At 36.7% G+C, this 21,203-nt stretch overlaps 1 protein-coding gene across 1 annotated transcript in view; it reads right to left on the bottom strand.

The window, feature by feature from the left end:
* Window positions 1-12,148: 12,148 nt before the first annotated feature.
* The window catches only part of LOC118019583 (rhotekin-2), a 74,206-nt gene continuing 65,151 nt past the window's right edge, over window positions 12,149-21,203 (bottom strand). The window contains exons 10-12 of the mRNA XM_035018954.1: window positions 20,111-20,276; window positions 16,007-16,114; window positions 12,149-14,548 (exon numbers count right to left, since the gene is read on the bottom strand). Of these exons, the coding sequence (XP_034874845.1) occupies window positions 14,013-14,548; window positions 16,007-16,114; window positions 20,111-20,276 (810 nt within the window). The 3' untranslated portion in view covers window positions 12,149-14,012. The remainder of the gene's footprint in view (window positions 14,549-16,006; window positions 16,115-20,110; window positions 20,277-21,203) is intronic.

Genomic DNA, 21,203 nt, shown 5'->3' on the forward strand with positions numbered 1-21,203 from the left:
CTAATGAACAATGAAGTGACTGTCTAAATAGTAGACATCGTTAAAAGAAGTTACTGGTACACAGTGAATGAAAAATAATAAACAGTGACAGCTCTAACAAACGTTCATTCAATGCCCCTTAAGTATTCTTTTAAGGCCATTATGTGTCAGGTACTGTATTAGGTGCTATGAATACGAGAAGAAAACACATGTCTTTTCCCTCATGAAGCTTATATTCTGCCAGAGAATTGCCACATTGTGTTTTAAGTTTGGCGTCACCATTTTAATGAAGTATTTGAGATGCTATGTGAAGAGGAATTTGGAGGTTACAGGCTGTACCCGTTTCTGGAAATTGTGTAGTTGATTACTATTACTTTGAAAAAAAATCACCTTTAGTCCCACAAAGGTAAGGAGAAACCCAGAAAATCACCACCGAGCAGAATCACAAAGTACAGTCAGTGGAAAAAGTTGCAAGTCTCAGGAAAGATGAGCCATCTTTATATGTAAGACCTTTCTTAGAACTAGAACTTACAAGAAATTAGGCTGAATGTTCTAAAAACAATGTAAGATTAAAAAAAAAAAACACCCAAACAAAAACTTACGTCAAATACAGGCTAGAAATTCACAGATATTATGGACTCCTGGGAGTGGCTTCTGTCTCTGGAAGGTGGTTGAAATAGATTGCCTTTGAGATTCCTTCCTAGCTTGAAGGAACCTAAATAAGTACGATTGTGAAGTTGTATTTTCTCTAGAGAAAGATTTCTCAACAGCCAAATACACCCAAGATGCTAAGATCCTATTTATATTTTATAATTATTTAACAATGATCTCAAACCAGAGATGGAGCTAAAGAAAACAAACAGGCCTTGTTAATTACTGAAGAGAGTTAAATAAAAGTATAGATTTTACCAGATACTTTTTTGCCTTAAGTTCATTAGAAATCTTATCATTTGCGGGCCACATGTCTGTCAAATTTCATTGGTAAACCACCAAACTGGTCAACGATCAGTCCAGGGTCCCCTGCCACCACCAGCATCCCCAACTCCCCAGAAATCTTGCTAACGTCTTTCCCCTCGCTTTTGCCTCCTTGTTCTAATTAATTTTCCACCCACATTTCTGATTTCAGTGCCAACTTCAGATGACTCTTGTTTCATCTTAAAATTTAGCTTACCGTTCCTTGCTTCTATAATTATTCTTTAAAAAGACCTCCATAGTAAAAATAAAAACTCACATTTTTGATCGGCAGCTTCTCCAAGTTGACTGGCACTTAGGTGCACATCCTAAGCTAGTGAGCATTTGATTGCAACGGTTCCTCTGGCTCTGATTCAAAAAGGGCTCCTGGCAAAGCCATTGTCTCGCTTTCAAATGGTGGTGAGACATCAAAGGAGGAGTTCCTGCAGGAAGAGCCCGGGTTAACCGAACATGGGAATTCATGTTAACACAGTTAACGCATGACTACTGGCTCCTCACCTTGCAGCCGCCCCAAGCTGGGTTGTCTTCTAAGCCGTCTATCAGATGTTTCTTGTGTTTTGAACAACTTCAGGAGTTGGGACGGTAAGAATAGCCTTAGCAGCTAACATTTGTTGGACACGTACTATTTCCTTGGAACTTTGCAGATAGCTTTATGTGTAGTTTCCTCATTGAATCCTTGCAATGACCCTCTGAAGAAGGACCTATCATTACCCTTTTACAAGGTCTGCAGCTTAGCGGCCTTACGCTGACTGGCTTAAGGCCGGTGGGTGAAGGCAGCACCCCTCCCTGGGACTCAGTCCTCCGCTGGGTTCCTTCAGCACTGCGCTGGCCAGACTGTGGAGTGGGATTCCCTGTGGGAGGGAGCCGGGCCATCATGCCTTTGCTTTCTCTTCTCCGTGCCTGCCTCCCCTTCTAGGAGAGCTCATTCTTACCTTTTCTTGACTTGTACATTGTATCTTGTCCTTATTTTGTTTCACTTTGGGAAATCATCTATAATTCAGCTAAAGCTTGTACTTAATGCATGTAGATACTGTGAAGTTCCAAAAAGAGATCCCTTCTACGTATCTCAGTAAAGTTTTGTTAAAGAAGGACAAGTTAAGTGAGCAATTTACTAGAAACAGGATTGATGAAGGAACACTATTTTGATTTGAGGGGGACAAATACAGAGACCTTATGGCCATGGAGGAACAGAGCACACAGTGAACCTGTTGGCATCCTTCTGTCTCTTCACTGGGATGGGAGTTGGCACAACAGGGACTGTGGCTATCAGACCGTGAGGAAAGGACATGTGTCGTTTAATGACATATGTTCTCTCCTTAATTCATGGTCCCAGGAATCCGTTCAGGGCTCTTTTAAGCCCTTGGGAGACATGGAAGATTTGGGTGCCCCCTTCCCTCCACCGTATAGAATTCAAAAACAGGAGTACCATAAAACCCATTAAATTTAATCTTATATGGGTGCTGGAATTAATATAGTTTCTTTTTTTCTTATTGAAAAATCTGCCTCTCTCTCTCTCTCACTCTCTCGCGCGCGAGTGTGTGTGTGTGTGGGGGGGGGGTGTTGTTGGATTGAGATTTGCTGTTTTGTAAACTGAGTAATCCAGTACTGAGCAGTCCAAATGTAAGTTTCTAGAAGGTCCCAACTAACTGCAAAAAGGAGAAAGAGGAGTTAGTCTAAAGCTCATCAGTTTCTAATTTGAATGTCTAGCAGCACCTCACGAAGACTCAAGGAATGCATTAGACTAATGGTTTCCAAATTGCTGTGGGAAAGCCCAAGGTCCTAGAGAGCAGCTTCTGGGACTGCAAGAGTGGGATAGGTAGGAAGCAGGATGGGGAGGCCATGCGCTCCTTACTCCCTTTCCACTCCAGAGTAGTTGCACTGAGACCTGTTTTATTATTAAAAGACCCACATAAGATTTTGCTTGGAAATGGGGTCCCGCTGCTGCAACAAAAGCATAGTATTGTGTACTTGTCATTTTAATGCTGGTTAATGATCAGAAAAGTACTTGTGTTTTTTTCTGGCACTGGAACTAAACCCCATGAATCAATTCAAGTAATCTATAATCTCCTTGAGGACAGAGACTAGCCTTCATCCTCATCTTCCCCTGCCTGGGCAGCTAGCAGAGCCCTACATATGATGGGAACTACTAAAGTGTTGGCTGAATGCATGTCGTGTTTTCCCCATTACATTAATAATACAAGTCATCCGCTACTTCCCAAGAAGTTCACGGCAGAAAATTAAACAACAGAGTATTTTCACTGGTGTTGATCAGGTCTGTGGTACATTTAGTCCAACACTTTCTGGGCTCTCCACTCGAAGCATTTTATTTTAGTAATTGATTTGGGTTGAAATCAGTCTAAAGCGGCATCATAGCTCTGCATTTTTATTGAGTTTCATTTCTTGGGATGCTTTGCTGCATGAAATAGCAAAGGTGTGGAAGTATCCTGGGCACACCATTCTAATTTCCTGAAGAAACTTTGAATGACTCATTTGGGGATGATGTCAGCATTGCTCTCATAATTGACTATTTAAAAAGCACTTTTGGTATCACAAATTACAGAAAAAAAAAAAAAAGTACAGTTGCATTTCCCACAGAGGGGGGCAGGAATCATGAACTCCACTCAGAGGGCTTGGTATGGATGGACGCACGAGGCTTGCCCTGGGCCCGTGAACGTTTCCTGCCTTCAATCTGTTCATGGCTCTGGGTCCCTCTTCACAACCCTTCAGGCCTCTCCTTCCTCTTGCCTACTGAAAAGAGAATTTGATAAACTCAATCATGCTCAGATGTCGCAGAGAGAAGCAATTTAATGTGTCACCTTCTGCTTGTAAAGAGGCTGGTAGGTAAGAAGAATCAAGTCAATGGTGTCACGTTAGTGACCTGGATACATGTGAAAAGTTATTTTATCTTCTTAATTTTTTTTTTAATCAAGCCAGCGGAAGCTTGATCCTCTGAGCACCTTTGTATTGACAAAGCAAGACTCAAAACTAGCCCCTGCCATCCATGGACTTCACAGGTAACAGTGGCATGTACAGGCTACCGTTTTTCTTCTTCTAGAGACATGGCGAGCGTGCTCCCCCAATTCCAACTGTCACCACTCCTGCCCTCCTGCTCTAAAGAGAGTAGGTCACAGGTGATCTGGATGCCCTCAGCCCCCATGGCAGAGTTCTTCAGAAACTAAATGAAAGGCAAACACTTCAGTTCATCTGACATTCAAGGCAGTTCATCTGACCCCACTGCTTCATTCACCTTATTTCTCACTAATCCCCAGCCATGTGCAATTAAACCATTTCAGGCCCTTGGCATACCCTATATTTTCACGCTTTTTAAGGCCATCTATTGCTATGGAAACAAAGCCCCCAAAAGTTACTGGTTAAAACAAGCAGCATTGGGGCACCTGGGTGGCTCAGTCGTTAAGCGTCTGCTTTCGGCTCAGGTCATGGTCCCAGGGTCCTGGGATCAAGCCCCACATCGGGCTCCCTGCTCAGCGGGAAGCCTGCTTCTCCCTCTCCCACTCCCCCTGCTTGTGTTCCCTCTCTCGCTGTGTCTCTCTCTGTCAAATAAATAAAATCTTAAAAACAACAACAACAACAAGAGGCATTTATTATCTTACTATAAGTTTTTGTGGGTCAAGAATTTAGGAAGCACTTAGCTGATGGTTCTGGCTTGGAATTTCTCAGGAGGGTGGTCATGCCTGGGATCTGCTCCTGAGATGGCTCACTCAAAAGGTGGTGCTTATCACTGGGAGGAGGGCTCAGTTCCTCTTCAGCTGTGTCTCTTCCAGGACTGTCTGAGGTTAGCTGCTGGCTTTTCTCAAAGTGAGCGATCCAAGAGAGAGTGCTCAGGGGCAAGCTGTCCTTATAATGACTGAGCATCACAAGCTGCTGCACAGCATCACCTCCACATCGTCTGTTAACTAGGGCTGAATCATGAAGTCTACATTGAAGGGGAGGGGAATGAGGCTCCACCTTTGAAGAGAAGTGTCAAAGAATTTGTAGATGTATTTTAAACCACCATAATGCTCCTGCCCTACCATTTGCTCTGTTCCTTCTGCTCAGAATGCCCTTCCTATATAGGCAGGGCCCCAAAGGACATGACTTAATAGTTAGCAGCATCCTGGTCTCTTCCCAACAGATCTGAGTGGCACCCCAAATCCCAGCATGGCGATCAAAACTGTCTCCAAATATTGTCAAATGTTCCATGGTGAACACAAATGACCCCTGGTTTGGAACCACAGTTCTAGATGTTAAAAGTTCTGTGATTTATTTTTGTAACCCCGATACTAAACAGCTTTAATACGCTGATGTATTCACTACTCTAAAAGATGGTTCTAACAATCTAGAACGTGACTTTATTCTTTCAACTTTATGTTGCTGAGGACTCTGACTTGTCCTGTCCAACCATTTCCGGGCTTCCTTCACGCCTGACTCCAATAGCCTTTCAATAAATACCCCCACCTCCCCTGTTTTTTTCAAGGTCTGGCTCAAATACCATTTCTTCCAGTTCTCCCTGATTTCCTTAGATGGAATTTATCTTTTCTTCCCCTTCATATTTCTATTATAATGCTTTCCAGAGCTTAGTAGTCGATTCAAGTTTACACATACCCAAAGCAGGTCCCTCCTGAATGCCTCCTGGGGCCAAGCATCACGTCCAGAATAGTATATGCTGGATCTTATTGTGAATGAAATGGATTTTCATTTGGGGCTCTAATACAAAGGGATATACCCAGGGACCACATCACTAGGGGAGAAGTTTGGAAGCTAGTCTGGCAAAACTTGCCCTTAATGCTTTTTTGCTATTTCACATTTATTAGAGGCTGGGAGTACAATGAGGAAGTTGAGCACTCACTTTGGATCATGAATGATGACGTTCAAATCCTGTCTCACTCCCCATGAGACTTTAGGCAAGTTACTTAATTGTTCTGTGCCTTAAATCGCTCATTTGTAATATGGTGATTGTTATGATACCACCCTGAAGGGATAAAACGAGGCAGATCAACTTGGAGCTGCTCTAGCTGAATTAGCAGAGGGAGAACCAGAGGCTACTCTCTTGGCATCACTCTCTCTGGGTCTACCTCAAAGGTTATCAACTCAGGAGCCTAGGGCTCTCTAGATTAGTTTGAGATAAATACCATCAGCCATTCCAGTGGTTTTACTGATAGGAAAGTTGAACAGATGAATAAATAGCTTGCCCAGGCAACATGGCTAGTTAATGGTAAGCGAAGGACTAGAATCCAATTCTCCCAACTCATAAACTGAATACTCTTTCCACTAACTCTGCCAACTCTATTGCTGATGTCAACTATTCCTATTTCAGTTTGTCTTATTTTCCTGAACTGGCATTCAAGGTCCTGCACGTGGTCCAACATACCCTACCTTTCCCCTATTGCCAATTTTACTTTAGCCATGACAATCTTCACCATGTTCTGTGGATTCTTACCTTAAAAATAGTCTCACTGCCTTATCTAATCCATTCTTTTCCACAACTTTCATGACTACATTCCCCCCTTAAATTTGAATGCTGTAAAATTAAACTCCTCCAGGAACCTACTGGATAAACTGATTTCTATTTTACTTATTTCTCCTAGATTTGAAAAATCTTCCTATTACGACTTGCTCTCACATTGTCCCAAGATACTCATAGTACATAATTTTGCATTGCTTAACTCATTTTAGTAGTAAAAAGATACAAGGCATTTTGCACTTGTTGAAAAATTGCTTTGTAAAAGTTCTCATGCCTCTCTCTGATCTCTTATAACACTTAAAGTTAGATGTTTATGTTATACTGATACTCTTTTATATCGCCTATTGTTGTTTTATGTATTATCTTTTCAACTAATTTCTCAGGTACACTGGTGGTAGATAGGGATTGTTTTAAATGTCTGTGTACAGATATATTACTGTTAGATATGCAGAATGCAAATTCAAGCAGTAATTCACCTCAATATTCTCTAATATGGTTGATCCTACAAACTCTTACATGAACTTCTCAAAAATAAGTATTCTTTTTAATTTTGCAAACCCCAATGGTGCCTAACATAGGGCTCTAATATAGGGACAGTAAGTATTTGGATACATTTTTAGATATCTCTTAAAGTCCAATATTTTCACATGAAGTAAAAAAAAATGGGGCTGGGTTAAAATTCTTTTAAGAATATATGTATGTATGTGTATATATTAGCTAGATCTTCTCATTCCTTTCTTTATACATTTGTTATAATTTTATATGTCACACTATAGAGACAAGGTAAGAACTTATATGCCAGGCCCTGGGCTTTATGTTTGTTACCTGCATTATCTTAATAATCATGGCTATCGGGGCGCCTGGGTGGCTCAGTTGGTTAATAATCATGGCTATCCTATGAGGTAAATACTATTTTTACCTTAAAGATTAGAAAAACCCCAAATCCCAAATTTAGATAATGTTAAAAAAAAAAAAAAGTCCCAAATTACAGTGAGGTCGCACAGAGCTAGAACTAAATCCAGGTCTAATTCCAGAATCCACACTCCTAACTACCATGCAATTATGACCCCAGGCAATTCTTCTGTGTTTGCTTAGTGCGCTACTGAGTTAGTTCATATGCTTTGCACAATGCCCTACACATATTTACCCGATATTATTCCTCCATCAGCATTTTGCTGTGACAGGATTAAAAGGTCAATAAGACATGCTCCCTATCCTTGAAAAACCTAATTTGTGATAGGTAGAATTCTAAAATGGCACCCCAAGATGTCCTGCCCTATGAATATATCATGCCCATGATATTATATGCAAAAGAGATTTTTCCAGATGTAAGTAAGGTTACTAATCAGTGGATCTTGAACTAATGAAAAGGGAAATTATCCTGGTGGGCTACATCTACTCACATAATTCCTTTAAAAGTAGTTTTCCCCAGCTGGTAGTGGATGGAAAAGTCAGACAGATTTGAATTAGGTAGATTCAACTCCTCCATGAGGGGGATTTAATTCAGCAGACTTAATGAGTTGTTGCTATCTTTGAAGAGGGGGCCGTGTGCCAAAACTGGAGCGTGACCTCCAGTTGCTGAGAGTGACCCCTGCTCAATCCACAAGCACTAGGAACTGAATTCTGCCAACACCCGAATAACAGATAAGCCTAGAAGTGGATTTTCCCCAGAGGCTCCAGATTAGAGAGCCCAGGCTGTCCGGTACCTTCAATGTCGGCCTTGTGGGATCCCAAGCTGAGAGTCCACTGAGAGCCCATGCAGAATTCTGATCTAAAGAAATGTGAGATAATAAATGTATGTTGTTTTAAGTTGATAAGTTTATGGTAATTTGTTATACAGGGGACAAATTCACAAAACTAATATGTAAGGGAACACAAAACTATAAACAAGGGCTTGGGCTGTAGAAGTAGGAATAAAACACAAAGAAAGGAGTGTAATTATCCTGGTGGAGAGGTTGAAGAGGGCATGAAGTCTTGAGGAATTTAGAGGTGCTACCATTTTGAAGAACGAATAAAATTTGCTGGCTGTGGGCTGAGGGAAGAGTGCATGAAGAAGAGAGGGAGGAGAGATATTCTAGGCAGAGAGGAGAGCATAAGAAAATGACGAGCAAGCAGAAACTTGTTGCGGCCACGTCCAAGTGCTGAGAGCAGCAAGAGAAACGCGCCCAGCAGGGCGTGGCAAGTTGGAAGGGGGCTGTGAGGCTTTCCGTCAGCTGTGGAGAGGTCTGGACTTTTATCCTGCCGGCACTGGCAGCACTTACAAAAGAGTCCTTTAAAACTAATTGAAAATATCTGGATTGAAGACTTGATGGAGTATAGGTATGTGCCTACAATTTTATATTATATATATATAAACACATGGTTTAATGTTTGAGGTAAGTGGGTAGATAACTCTTCTTAATACTTTTTCTCCTCTTTAATATAAAACGAAAATTACCACAACTAAGTAAATTAAGATTTGTTTATTAAGATGGCTAAATTCAACAAAAATGTATCTACTCACAAAAACAGAAAGAAAATGGTTTTTGAGTAAACAAACATAAAAATACAACACTCAGAAAAGTACCCATTTTCAACAAAACCATCTGTTTAAAAAACACTTTTTTGAGTATAGTTGACACACAATGTTAATTAGTTTCTGGTGTACAACATAGTGATTCGACAAGTCTATAGGTTATGCTGTGCTCACCATCCAAGTGTGGCCACTGTCTGTCCCCATACAACACTATGGCAATTACCACTGACGATATTCTCCGTGCTGGGCCTTTATACTTATTCATTCCATAACTGGAAGCCTGTATCTCCCACTCTCCTTACCCATTTTGTCCATCCCCCCTGGCCCTCTCTCCAGTGGCAACCATCAGTTTGTCTTCTGTATTTACTGGTCTGATTCTGCTTTTTGTTTGAAACATTTTATTTTAATATCTTGAAACATGCTTATGACAGGGCATAATTATGTATATACAAGATCTTTTCAATCTCTCCTTCAGTAGTACATTAAGAGATTACCATATCTCTGAAGGCAAACTGCTGCGATTTAAAACACAATTTTCAGTAAGATTTGGAATGATTTTGCCTAGTTTTCTAATTATCAAACATGCCAGGACTGGTATTTTTCCTATATTCAGATAAACAAAAATATTTATGTAATAAATCTCCTCAGAGCATAGGAAGCTTTTTAAAAAAAAGAAATGTTAAATATTTCTGGTCATGTTTCAGACTCAGAAGTAAAATATTGAAATAATATAATTGAGCCAGGATTGTTCATTTCTCTCCCCCTCCCCTGAGGAGCTCCATGGGAATAAATTAAGCACTGAGGGAGGTACATTAGAATAAGGAGTCTTCTTGTGGCTAACAGCAACTGAGTATCCTAGGTCCCTAATTTATTATCAGAGTGACTTAAGCTCTGGGCAAATTCTGCATCAGTAACCTAAAACTAAGTTTATAACAGTGAATTTTTAAAAGAGTAGACTGTAAGAAAGATTATATGTAAACATTTTAACGATTATTAGTTATAGCAAGGTTATCTAATATTAGTCATAATAATTAGCAGCAGCTTTGGGTATGTCTTTCTCTGATTGAGCTGATTTCACAACAGTTTACTTCTATCAGTCTAGCACAGAAGAGGGTACCTAAAGAAAAAGCTAGCAAATGTCTTCATGAATCAGTTCCTTTAATGTATAGAAATTTTAATCACATGACATTGGCTTCCTTACCAATCTTTAAAAAATACATACCCATAATAGAATACTTTTTTTTTTTTTTTTTAGAGAGTGCCAACAGAGTCAGGGGGAGGGGTAGAGGGAGAGGGAGAATCTCAAGCAGGCACCATGCCCAGCATGGAGCCTGACGTGGGGCTCTATTCTCAGGACCTTTGCAATCATGACCAGAGCCGAAATCAGGAGTTGTACGCTTAGCCACCTGAGCCACCCAGGTGCCCCATGAATATGTTTTAATCCATATGCTTGACCTACATTTAATTAAAAAATAAAAATTACAAACAATGCCAATTATACAAGCATGTTATAAAAAATAACACCCCCTAGCGTATTTTCAAATGCAATCTTGTCTTTTAAAAATTCAAAGGTAACACCTTTTCTAGTGTTAACTAAAAATATGCATAATCCAAAATAAACTTTTTACATAGAACTATTATCAGCAGTGAAGCAGTTACATTAAACATGTAAACATTTAAAAATAGTGATGCCTTTAAAATGTAAGGGCACAAAGTCAACTCTCTTTACTTTATAGTTTAAGACTAACAGAACACTATACAAATGGTCATCAGTTAAAGTTTAATTACTGTTCAATAATTCATTCTTTAAAAAGACAAGGGCTTTGATAAATTCTGACCACAGGGACAGATATTTTCCCTGCCAAAGCACTATCTTCTTGTTCCTGGTAGTGTTCTGTCTGTATCTAGCACAGTTGTTCCTCATTCATGGTAACACAGGTGATTACATTCAAATGGCATTTACCATAAATTGAGCCAAACTGCCCTATAATTTCATTTTGGACTGAATTAATTAACTTCTCAGTAGGTGACTGAGGTGCTGAACACAAGCCTAAGGAAATACTTGACTGCTTAACCTACCTTATATGAATCTTCTCTAACACAAGGCAGCTTCCATTTTTAATAAACAGGACCAGAAAAATTTACTTAGTAGGATCTTAAAGGGTAAAGATAAGGCATTTATAATAAATGAAATTAGTTTTCCACATACATGCACATCCATTTAAAAGAAGTCAGGGGGCACTGCAGACAGTTAAGGAGGATTTAACCAAACTCCCCAAGAGTTGGCACACTTGATATTCTGAAAGACTGTGTTTACCTTAGGAGGTGTGTGTTTATAATAACAAAATGCCATCTTTGTCCTTGGAAAGATGTTTAAATAAAAAGCTCACCACTTTGTAGCAAGTAAAAATAATACTATCTTAATGCTGTTGTAAGTAATTTATGTCCCAGAGCTTGAAATGTAAATGTAATTTTCTAAGACATTATCTTCAGATCATCAGAATTATCATAATATAAAATATCTATTCTTTCTCTAATTATAATATTATTATCAAGATCTGACAGCTAACTCTTTGTTTTCGAGTTTATAGTCTTCATATATCAAGAAACAAATTAAAAGGACAAACAAGGAATGTGAAAAGGCAGCTCATAAAAAGCTGAAACATCTTTTATTACATGACATATTTTTATCTGTCATAAACTTCCGGTTTAGGAAATGAGAAAACAAATACTTCTTTTGACGAACTCCTTGACAAAGTGTTTAACTAAGTATTTTTAGATTTTTTTTAACTGTGGAAGGAAGGAAGGAAGGAAGGAAGGGAGTAAGAGGGAAAGAAGGAAGGGAGGGAGCCCTGACTTTGTATTATACCTTTTGGGGGAAGTGAGCTAACATTTAATGAACACCACGCTACAGGAAGTGAAGCTGAAGCCTTCAGCCTGATCCCAAAGTCTCTGTAGCATACAGCTAGATGGGCCCCCAGAAATAGCCTGAGTAACTGTGGTCCTTGGTCAGGCTTCACATAAATATTTCTAGGAGGAAGGACCTCAGCCTTGTTTTCAAAGTATCCCACTGAGGGCATGACTGCTAGGTAGTTTCTCTATGAATAAATTCTCTTTCCAGTACACCTTAAATCCTTCTTGATATAATATGCATGAGGAAATGACAAGAATATAATTTGGAAGTTTTAACACTGGTTGTTATAAGGAAGGCTTCAACTAAAAAAAAAAAAATGCTTAGATACCAGTTTCAGAAACAATTTTGCCTGCAGCATCTTCTAGCTCAATAATTTAGTGGCAATGACAGTCACAAACACTGTCAGAAACAGCAGTGAGGTTCAAAAAATAAACAGAAATTCAAACAATAATATCCTGTAGATTTTTAATACGTCATTTACTGAATTGGCAACCACAACAGAATTTATGAGAGCCTTCTCGTTAGAAAAACGAATTAATCCTACCTTTGCAGGTTTTCATGCATGTGATTGTCTCTACAATCCTCTAAGGCAGGCACATGGGGTTTCCTTCTCATCAAATACTATGTCTATCCTGGTGTCGCAGGTCACAAGAGACCTTTTGTGTCATTACTCCCTGGAGTTGCAATTCTTACTAGGAGTCCCCCGCAAACACAAAAGTAACCGGGCAGTTACATCATTCCATATAAATGAAGAAAGACTGCTATCTAAAAATAATGAAAGGCTCCATTTAAATTAATGTTACTTTTTTGTCAAGTGTTCATTTTACTTTGTAATAATGTAGTTCTGATCCAAATAGAGTTCTTGTGAGCTTTAAAAAGATCTCCAGAGATTAAACACAGGGCAGTAATTTAATTCTTAGATTTTTATTTCTTGCAATGACATTTAGGGTTCAGTGTGATTTCAGATTTTTTGTGCCGTTGCTGACACCTTATGGAAACTCTTTTATTTGGAAATTCTGATTTGATTTTTAAAACTGTTCAGCTCTTGTTTACAAGAAGTATTATTATTTAAAAAATGGATTTTTGTTCCTTTAAGGTATTCATCCTCTTGCTATTAATTCCTCACTTGATTTCATAATCCTGTTTGGGTCACTATGATTAGTTGCTATGGAAATTACCTCCTATGGAAATGATTCCGATGTCATTGTTGTAAGAATATGACTTTTAATGAATAATATCAATAGCAGACATCAACCCTTACTAGAAAAAGGAAATTTAATTAAAATGTTTTTAAAGGATTCATTCTGAAAATTATTATCATGGCTAACTTTTCTGATATTTTTGAATTGGCCATCTGCTTTTTAAATAAGTATTAAATGAACTTTAAGGTGTTAATCAGCTGCTCACTTCCCCAAATTCCAGTGTCACAATTGAAATTAGCACCATGCATAGAAAAATGGAAATAAAAGAACATTTCATTTACCTTTTCTCTAAACTAATAAATGTTAATGCTTCACTTACGAGAGTTGATGTCAACAGGATTTCAGGGCTCATCAAGGAAACAACTCTGAATAGCACATTATAAATTCCCTTTAAAGATGAAGGATTTAATATTCCAAAATTCATCTCAGGAATTTGAAAGGTCAGTGAGTTAACTAGTGAGTTAAACAACAGATGAGAGCCAGTGAACCATTAGATGAGAATTCCAGAATCCTAAGAAGAAATTTTCTTGGGTGGATTCTATAATTTGTGGTTTGTATAAAACTTTTGAAACATTCCATTACTATTAAAATTCTCACAATGAGAATATGGCTCATATTTAACACATTTTAAATTACTAGACAGTCTCTCCCCAAAGAAATTTTAATGCCTTCTTCTGCCTAGTGCTTGCTCACTGCTGGCACTAATTTAGGAATAAATTAACCCTTCCAACAAGTAGGATATTGTCTAGAAACTGCCTTTTGCACTCTACCAGGGAAATCACTTATATTCTGAAGATCAGAAGTAAAAGAGAAATCCATTTCTTCATTATAAAGCATTTTAATACCTAATAGCTTATTAATTATTGATGTAAATCACTATCATATTTACCAACATAATTACATATTACCACATCTCTAGTGCTTCTGAATTAAGCCCATTTGTTAAATGCTTTATACATTAAGGGTCTTCTATACTTGTGCCTGCAACCATGATCTAGGGTCCAAAATGTCTTTGATAGACTTCTGCCTTGGAGCTGGCACTGGCTTGGCTTCAAAATTGGTTTTAGTGTCTATGTGTTCACCATCATTTAAATGATTTTTCCTGGCAGGAAGAAGTTTTCGAGGAGCAGCCATCGGTTTCTGTAAGTGATGCATTAGGGTTGATAATTTGGTATCCAAAGGCGAGGTCCAAGACACACTTGTTTTCTCCCAGTTGTCCTTAACCAATTGATCTGTGTTGCTCTGGGTTTTTAAGCTGAATGGAGCTTTATCAGGAGGAGGAAGGGGAGCGCGTCTTTTTTTCCCTTTCCCATCATGTAACTGCTTGCTTGAAGGAGATAATACCTTTTTCTGGATAACCACTTGATGATTATCATCAAAGAGGCTGGCCCAAAGAGGTGGTGAGGATTCTTCATGCTGACTAATAAGAAACTGTCCATTTGTCTCTTCAAGTTTTTTTTGTATTGCATCAGTTAAACTTTCAAGTTTTACAGGTGAATCAATGCCTGTAATAATTTTGAGAAAAAATACATGGGGGAAAACTCAAAAGCTGTGTACATTTTGAGTTATTGTTTTCTAAACCAGTATCTGTAAGTCATCAAAAACACATTGGATAAGCAAGTGGTTTTGGTTTAAAAATAACCCTACCAACAGAACCAAAAAATAAGATCGTTCACTATGCACTGCACACACACACACACACACACAAATATATTCCAAATATTAAATGAGTAAAAGCCAGTTTTCAAAGGAGCGGAGTTACATCAGGTTTTTCAATCCTATCGATTAAATATTTATTAAATAACTTTTCTTGGATTTAAAATCTATTCTGGGGGCGCCTTCGTGGCTCAGTCGTTAAGCGTCTGCCTTCGGCTCAGGTCATGATCCTAGGGTCTTGGGATCGAGCCCCGCATCGGGCTCCCTGCTCGGCAGGAAGCCTGCTTCTCCCTCTCCCACTCCCCCTGCTTGTGTTCCCTCTCTCGCTGTGTCTCTCTGTCAAATAAAGAAATAAAATTTAAATAAATAAATAAATAAATAAAATAAAATAAAATCTATTCTGACTTCTAGGTAAGAGTGGATTCCCTTTTTATAAAAGCCTGATATGTAAACTTGGACAAGGGTAACTGGATTAGCATCCTTTCCTGTAGACTAGCAAAGTCTCTGTTAATAGGGGAAAATTCCAAAACCAGAAACCCAAGGAAACAGAGTGAAGCCCTGATACCAGTTTGGTGATAAGGATGCTGGATGAATTTTTCCTTGGGAGAAAATAAAAGAACAGAGATAAATGTCTATGAAATGAATTACCTGGTATTAAATGAATCACTGGTTGTATCATTTTTAATCTAACATTTTAAAGTGTGTATAAAGTACATGTTGTGGCAAAATAAAATAGAATTTAGTGTTGACCTGTGTTTGTTCACAGCACTGTTCACTCAGGCAATCCCACAGAGAAATAAATACCCTTCAAAGTGTGGGAAAATGGAATATTCATGAGTCTAGAAATTTAAAATTTTCCAAAGTGTTAAACTTAACCAGTTTTCTGACCAGAGATGAAAGCCTCCATTTATTAATACTCATTTATCAACATTCTTTAAAACAAATTTAATAAAATACAGAAAAAATTACAGAACATGATTATATTTTAGAATCTGCAAGTTTACATTTTCAGAATTTTCATCAGCTACTCAGCTAATATTTATTTTCAGTGCACCCTTATTCATTTTGAAGCCTTAACGTTTTGTTTGATCTGAAGCATTCAAACTATGAAAAATGTGTATTCATTAATTTTGTATTAATTCATCTATTAAACATGAGTTCCTTAGTCTATAATCATAGTCTTTTTTCATTCATTTTGACTGTGCCCTGAAAATTTTAGCATTTTAATGTCAATAGAATAAGCTGCTTGAGTATGGACAATGTTGTTTTTGTTACCCTGCAGCTTAGAAAAGACAAACCCCACTTACTCATATCATGGTAGACTGAGGTCGCCTCTTTTGTCAAGAACAAAGGTGGTTTCCGTGGTGACATAATCTCAATTTTCATAAGTTCTTCACAACAATGCTTCCATTGGCCTAAGAAAGACAGAAAAAGGCAGGCTAGTTTAAAACATAAATGTGAAGACATATACTTCATTTTCAATAGATATCAACATATTTTTTGCTGTGAAAAGTAAGAGTGAATTTATAAAGCATTGCCTTAAGGAAGCCACAAAAACCTAGTACTACCTATAATTTTAAAGTCCAAGTCTAAGCATAAGAGTAATCTATTTGGAAAATAAAGTTCTGTGCACAGATATAAGAAGCTAAGATCTCTAGGCTATTAAATACTATACTATTTCACTAAATGGTCCAGTAAATGAAATTTCTATTCATGGCAAAAATTTGTACAAGTTCTCCTCTTTTAAATATTAAATAAAAATATCCAGTACTTAAGACAGTTGAAAGGTAAAAATCAACTGAAATAGAGTTACCTAGAAGGAAACAGTGCTTCTCAAAAATGGTGTTAACTTTGAAAATTCTAATTAAGAAATAATAATTGTTTATTTAACAATTATTTCTTCAAATGATTATGCTTTTCAAAATTCGTATAACTAGAAAAATGCTGCATTTTCATTCAAGTAAAAGGTATATAAGAGCCTATTACACATCAGTCAAAATTCTAACTGAGTCTAATTTATTTTAAGAAGGACACTTTAATTAAAGCCATTAGTCATTTGGAATTAAAAAAATACTCTTAAATAAGTTGTTTTGATTTTTAAGTTAAAATTTGAGAGTGTGGACAACAATTAATTTTCTTTTAATTATGTTTTACTATTTTCATCTTAAAATGCTTAGGCTTTTTTCTTCTGAATGGATATAAAAACTTTAACCTTTCCATGTTTATTGTGCGCCTGTGTGCTGGATAACAACTGTGCCAGAGACTATGTGCCTCTATATCCATGTTATAAAAGTGGGTTATTGCACCTCACTATTCTTATACTCTATCTTACATCTGTAGAAAAGTAAATTTAATACACATGTGCCTTTTTGGAATGATTTAAAATCTATATTTCTCTTCCCTTTTATTATATTCTCAGTCTCCATAATCAATATCCAATTTAGTTATTTTCCATAGCTTAAAAATAAAAGACATTTCATGTTTGGTCAAGTTATCTATTCATTTTTGTTGTTTTAAATCTAATATACAGCCATGGTTATATGGTAATATGCATAAATTTTAAATCCATCACCTTAAATAGCTAAGAAACATAAAAAACCTTTTAGTATGTTTTATTACAATGCTAAGTATAGAATATGGTAAAAATTTCAAAATAGCCCACGTAGCATCTCATAAAGGGAATGAAATCTTGAGTTTGAGGCTTCAAAGGTTGCTCTGCAGAATTTAAATCTAGTAGGATCTGAGATCTGATAACTTATTCCTCCCCTCCACTTCCTTTTTTAGATAAATATATAAAAGCCAGCTTTTCCTTCTTGGGGGCAGAAAAAAAATAAGGTCTTATCTAATAGAAAAATAATGAAATACTTTGAACTGGCAAACATTTCTCCATCAAATCTTAGGCAAATTATGAAGTATAGTATTTTCTCTACATTGATAGATGAAAGCTTTGCATTGTTAAACTGGTAGCAGAATACTAATCATGTTGAAGACTGGAATATAAAGCCATATTATCCCATGCATTACTGAAGTCAGAGTCATGTGGTATGTTCACTGATCAGTTTTACAATGGAAACATTTATTTTATCAGTGAATAAATTAGTATGCGCTGTTATACCTGATACCAACATGCTAATGTAAAAATAAAGGCCCCGTATGAAATATTAAATGGCTATGTTGTGTTCACATAAAATCTGTACACTGAAGATGCTTACCACAATAATATTTGCTATAACGTTCCCAGTCAAAATGATCTGTTATGCTAAGCTGCTTATGTAACTCAATATTTATATTATTAAATACTTGGAAAAAATGTATCTTTGAGCCACCATTCCTAGCTCTACCCCTTTTGATCAACCAAAACAAGTGTCATTCCTCTTTTACATGTTCGTTAGCTCTCAAATATTAAAAATTAGCTATGACATCCCCCTTGCCTCCAACCTCCACCCCTCAGGTTGTTCTTTGCCAGGCTAAACAGACCTAGTACCATTAATGTTTTTTCTTGGTTTTTAATTTTCTCATTCTCCTGATTTTCTACTCTTAATCAGAGTCAAGTAATTGAAATTTGTTCTAAATATTAAATTACTCTGAGTTTATTCTAACCTAAATATCTATCCTCTACTTTGTTCTACACATCAGATTTCACCTAAGATCACAAGAGGCTACACTTACACTTACCACTTAAAAGTCAATCTTTAGGATAGTATAAACATTTCCATCTTTGCTTCATATCTTCATTCATGAATTCTAAAGTGCAAATCTAATAGAATTTATACTTTAAAGATTGGCAGATTTTATCCACAAATCATTAAATACTAAAGAATATGTAAGAACCTACTTGTCATCCCTTCCTTATTTTGGCAGTAATATCATGAGATTTGTATCCCTCCAACTCCCCCATTTTAGCATGATAAATTATTTTACCTAATCTGGCAAATAAAAACATAATACCGTCTAGTAGCAGTTGATATCCAGACCATAATATTCTGCATTTTTACCTCCTTTCACCCCTCGTTCCTGTTTTTATACACATAAAAAGTGTAAAATAGCAGAATCACTTCTAAAAATAATATAGTCTTTGTAAGACAGACTCTCTAGAGCAGAGCATTTAGGAAAGCAGTTAAAATTTCAGATGTGATCAGCAAACGAAAGGAAGTTGTTATCTTTTAAGTTACACATCTAAGATCAGCTGAAATTAAAAAAAAAATGTAGTGCATGCTGATAAGCATAGAACAAATATTTAAACATCTATTCAGTGCCTAGGGGGTAGTGCTTAAGGGAAACAAGTCCTAAAGAATTCCAGAAGGCTACGGAGGGAGTCCTCTGGTTTCCCGCAGTAAACCAGCAATCTCTTCAGGCCTCAATTTTCTCAACTTTAGAGCAGAGGGAAATCATTTCTGCCTTGCTGGGCTGTTGTGAGGAAAAAATGAAGCCATGTGGTATGTGGAAGGTAATCAATAAATTTAGTTCCCTTCTTTGCCCCCAACCCAAACATCACTATAATACTTGACCAGGCCATGGATCACAGTAGGCTTATAAAAATTAATCTTAGGACAGCAGGTATTAACTCTTTTATAAAGTTCCCCAAAACAGATCTTAAGAAGTCCTAAAATTTCTGTAGGATTATTTCTAGGAGTTGCAGAAACAACTTTGTATCGTTTGGAAATGGCTCTCTTTTGTAATTCTGTAAGAAAAGCATTCTGAAGACATAAAATACCAGTTGAATCTAATGGTGGGCTTAGTTTGACTAGAAATAGCCATTATCAATAGTCTACATTTTCAATATATGACTTCAATATTTTCTTGTTGATAAAATTCCTCCTTAAATTGAGGTATTAGGACCTCACATATTTTACATAGTAGAACTCTATTATTATATTACTATCACATTGTTTTTATAATCATGGGCTGTATTATTGAAACTGAAAAACCATATGTATGGTTTAAAAGAAATCTTTGGATGATGTCCAAGATGATAAAACAAATCTGGAATTAACAGAAGGTTACATGAATCTCTTGAGCATTTCAAATTTTAGGATCATCACTAACCTAGACAAGTTCTTCACTACTCAAATAGCTTCTTATCCCTTTGATCAAACACACTGCCTTAACTAGTTAAAACCCAATATTTTGAAAAAATGTGGTCTAATTATTTTAGGGACCAGAGAAACTTAAAAATAATAGGTAGGGATACGAGGAATTCAAAGGTATAATAAACTATAGTAAATCAGGCACTGGGGAAAGGTTGAGAGAAAAAGGCATCAACGCATTGATGATATATACTATCATTTTACTCAAGAGCATAAAAAAATCTTGATACAAACCATAAGATTATAATTTTAATATTTAGATTGCTTTGTGCATCCTTTCATGCTTCATGAATACATTACTAGCAAATCCAAACATCAACTTACTAAGATCAAAGAAATGTTGCCAGAAGGCTTCCATCCATTTCTGAAGATCTTCTCTATTGTCCACTGCAAAAATATGAGTTACAGCCTGTCCGGCAACAGGGTTGATGACAGAGAAATTATGAATTTTTTTCTTGGCATCCTTATCCATTGCCCGAATTCTGGTTTCCTAAAAATTAAGACAAAATTGGTGTTTTACAGGAGAGTATTTTTGTATGATCAAATAAATGTTTTACTGCTTAGCTACCATACTTACACCAGATGCAATTATAAATCTTATTGCTGATCATTTAAAATATGTAATTTTGAGAACTTTCAATATTCAGACTCAAATCGATAAAAAATGCTTTGTATGAAAAATACTGAGTAATGTTTCAAAGTATGCTATGTAGCGAACTTACTTTAAATTACATGAGATTAAAACATAACCTGTTTTGATCTGTTTAAGTAGGAGTTTGCTGTCTTTTATATACATCTTAAAATTTGCAATAAAACAAGTATAGCGTGTCATAACTGTAATGTGAATTATGTTAACTACATTTCCAACAGTAATAAAATAAAAGAATCTGTAAAGTATGTTTGTTATTCTAATATTCAGGCATTAGATACAGTGTTATCACTTAAAGCAGTAAAACCATAACTTAGTGTTTACTGCAGCAAAGCAGTTAGGTTTTCTCCATTAACATTTATTTCATATGTACCATTCATTTACAAAGCTCATAGCTAAAGATCCATGAAGTACTATAACCTTCGTGATAGTAACAATTATTTTTTTAAACGCTGAATGCACCGATCTACAACAAAGGCAATGGTTTCATTCATGTTGGTAGTTTAAACTTTTTCTGCATGGTACTAGGTATGACAGTGTGGTGCTTACTGTATCTACATGTAGAAAAGTCTTGTTCCCAAGTCATTCAAGCACCACCACACCGCATGACAAACTAGCATCTACATGCAGTTTCCAAGGAGTTTTGGGGAAAGATGTCTGGAATACAACTATCTATTTATGCAACAATAGGGATTTGGCTGCTTGGATAATGACTGATGTTATTCTAGAGCAGTGTTGCCCATTAGAAATATGTGAGCCACATATGTA

This window comes from Mirounga leonina, unplaced genomic scaffold, assembly GCF_011800145.1.
Source record: "Mirounga leonina isolate KUSES-001 unplaced genomic scaffold, KU_Mleo_1.0 Mir_108, whole genome shotgun sequence".
Classification (NCBI taxonomy): Eukaryota; Metazoa; Chordata; class Mammalia; order Carnivora; family Phocidae; genus Mirounga; species Mirounga leonina.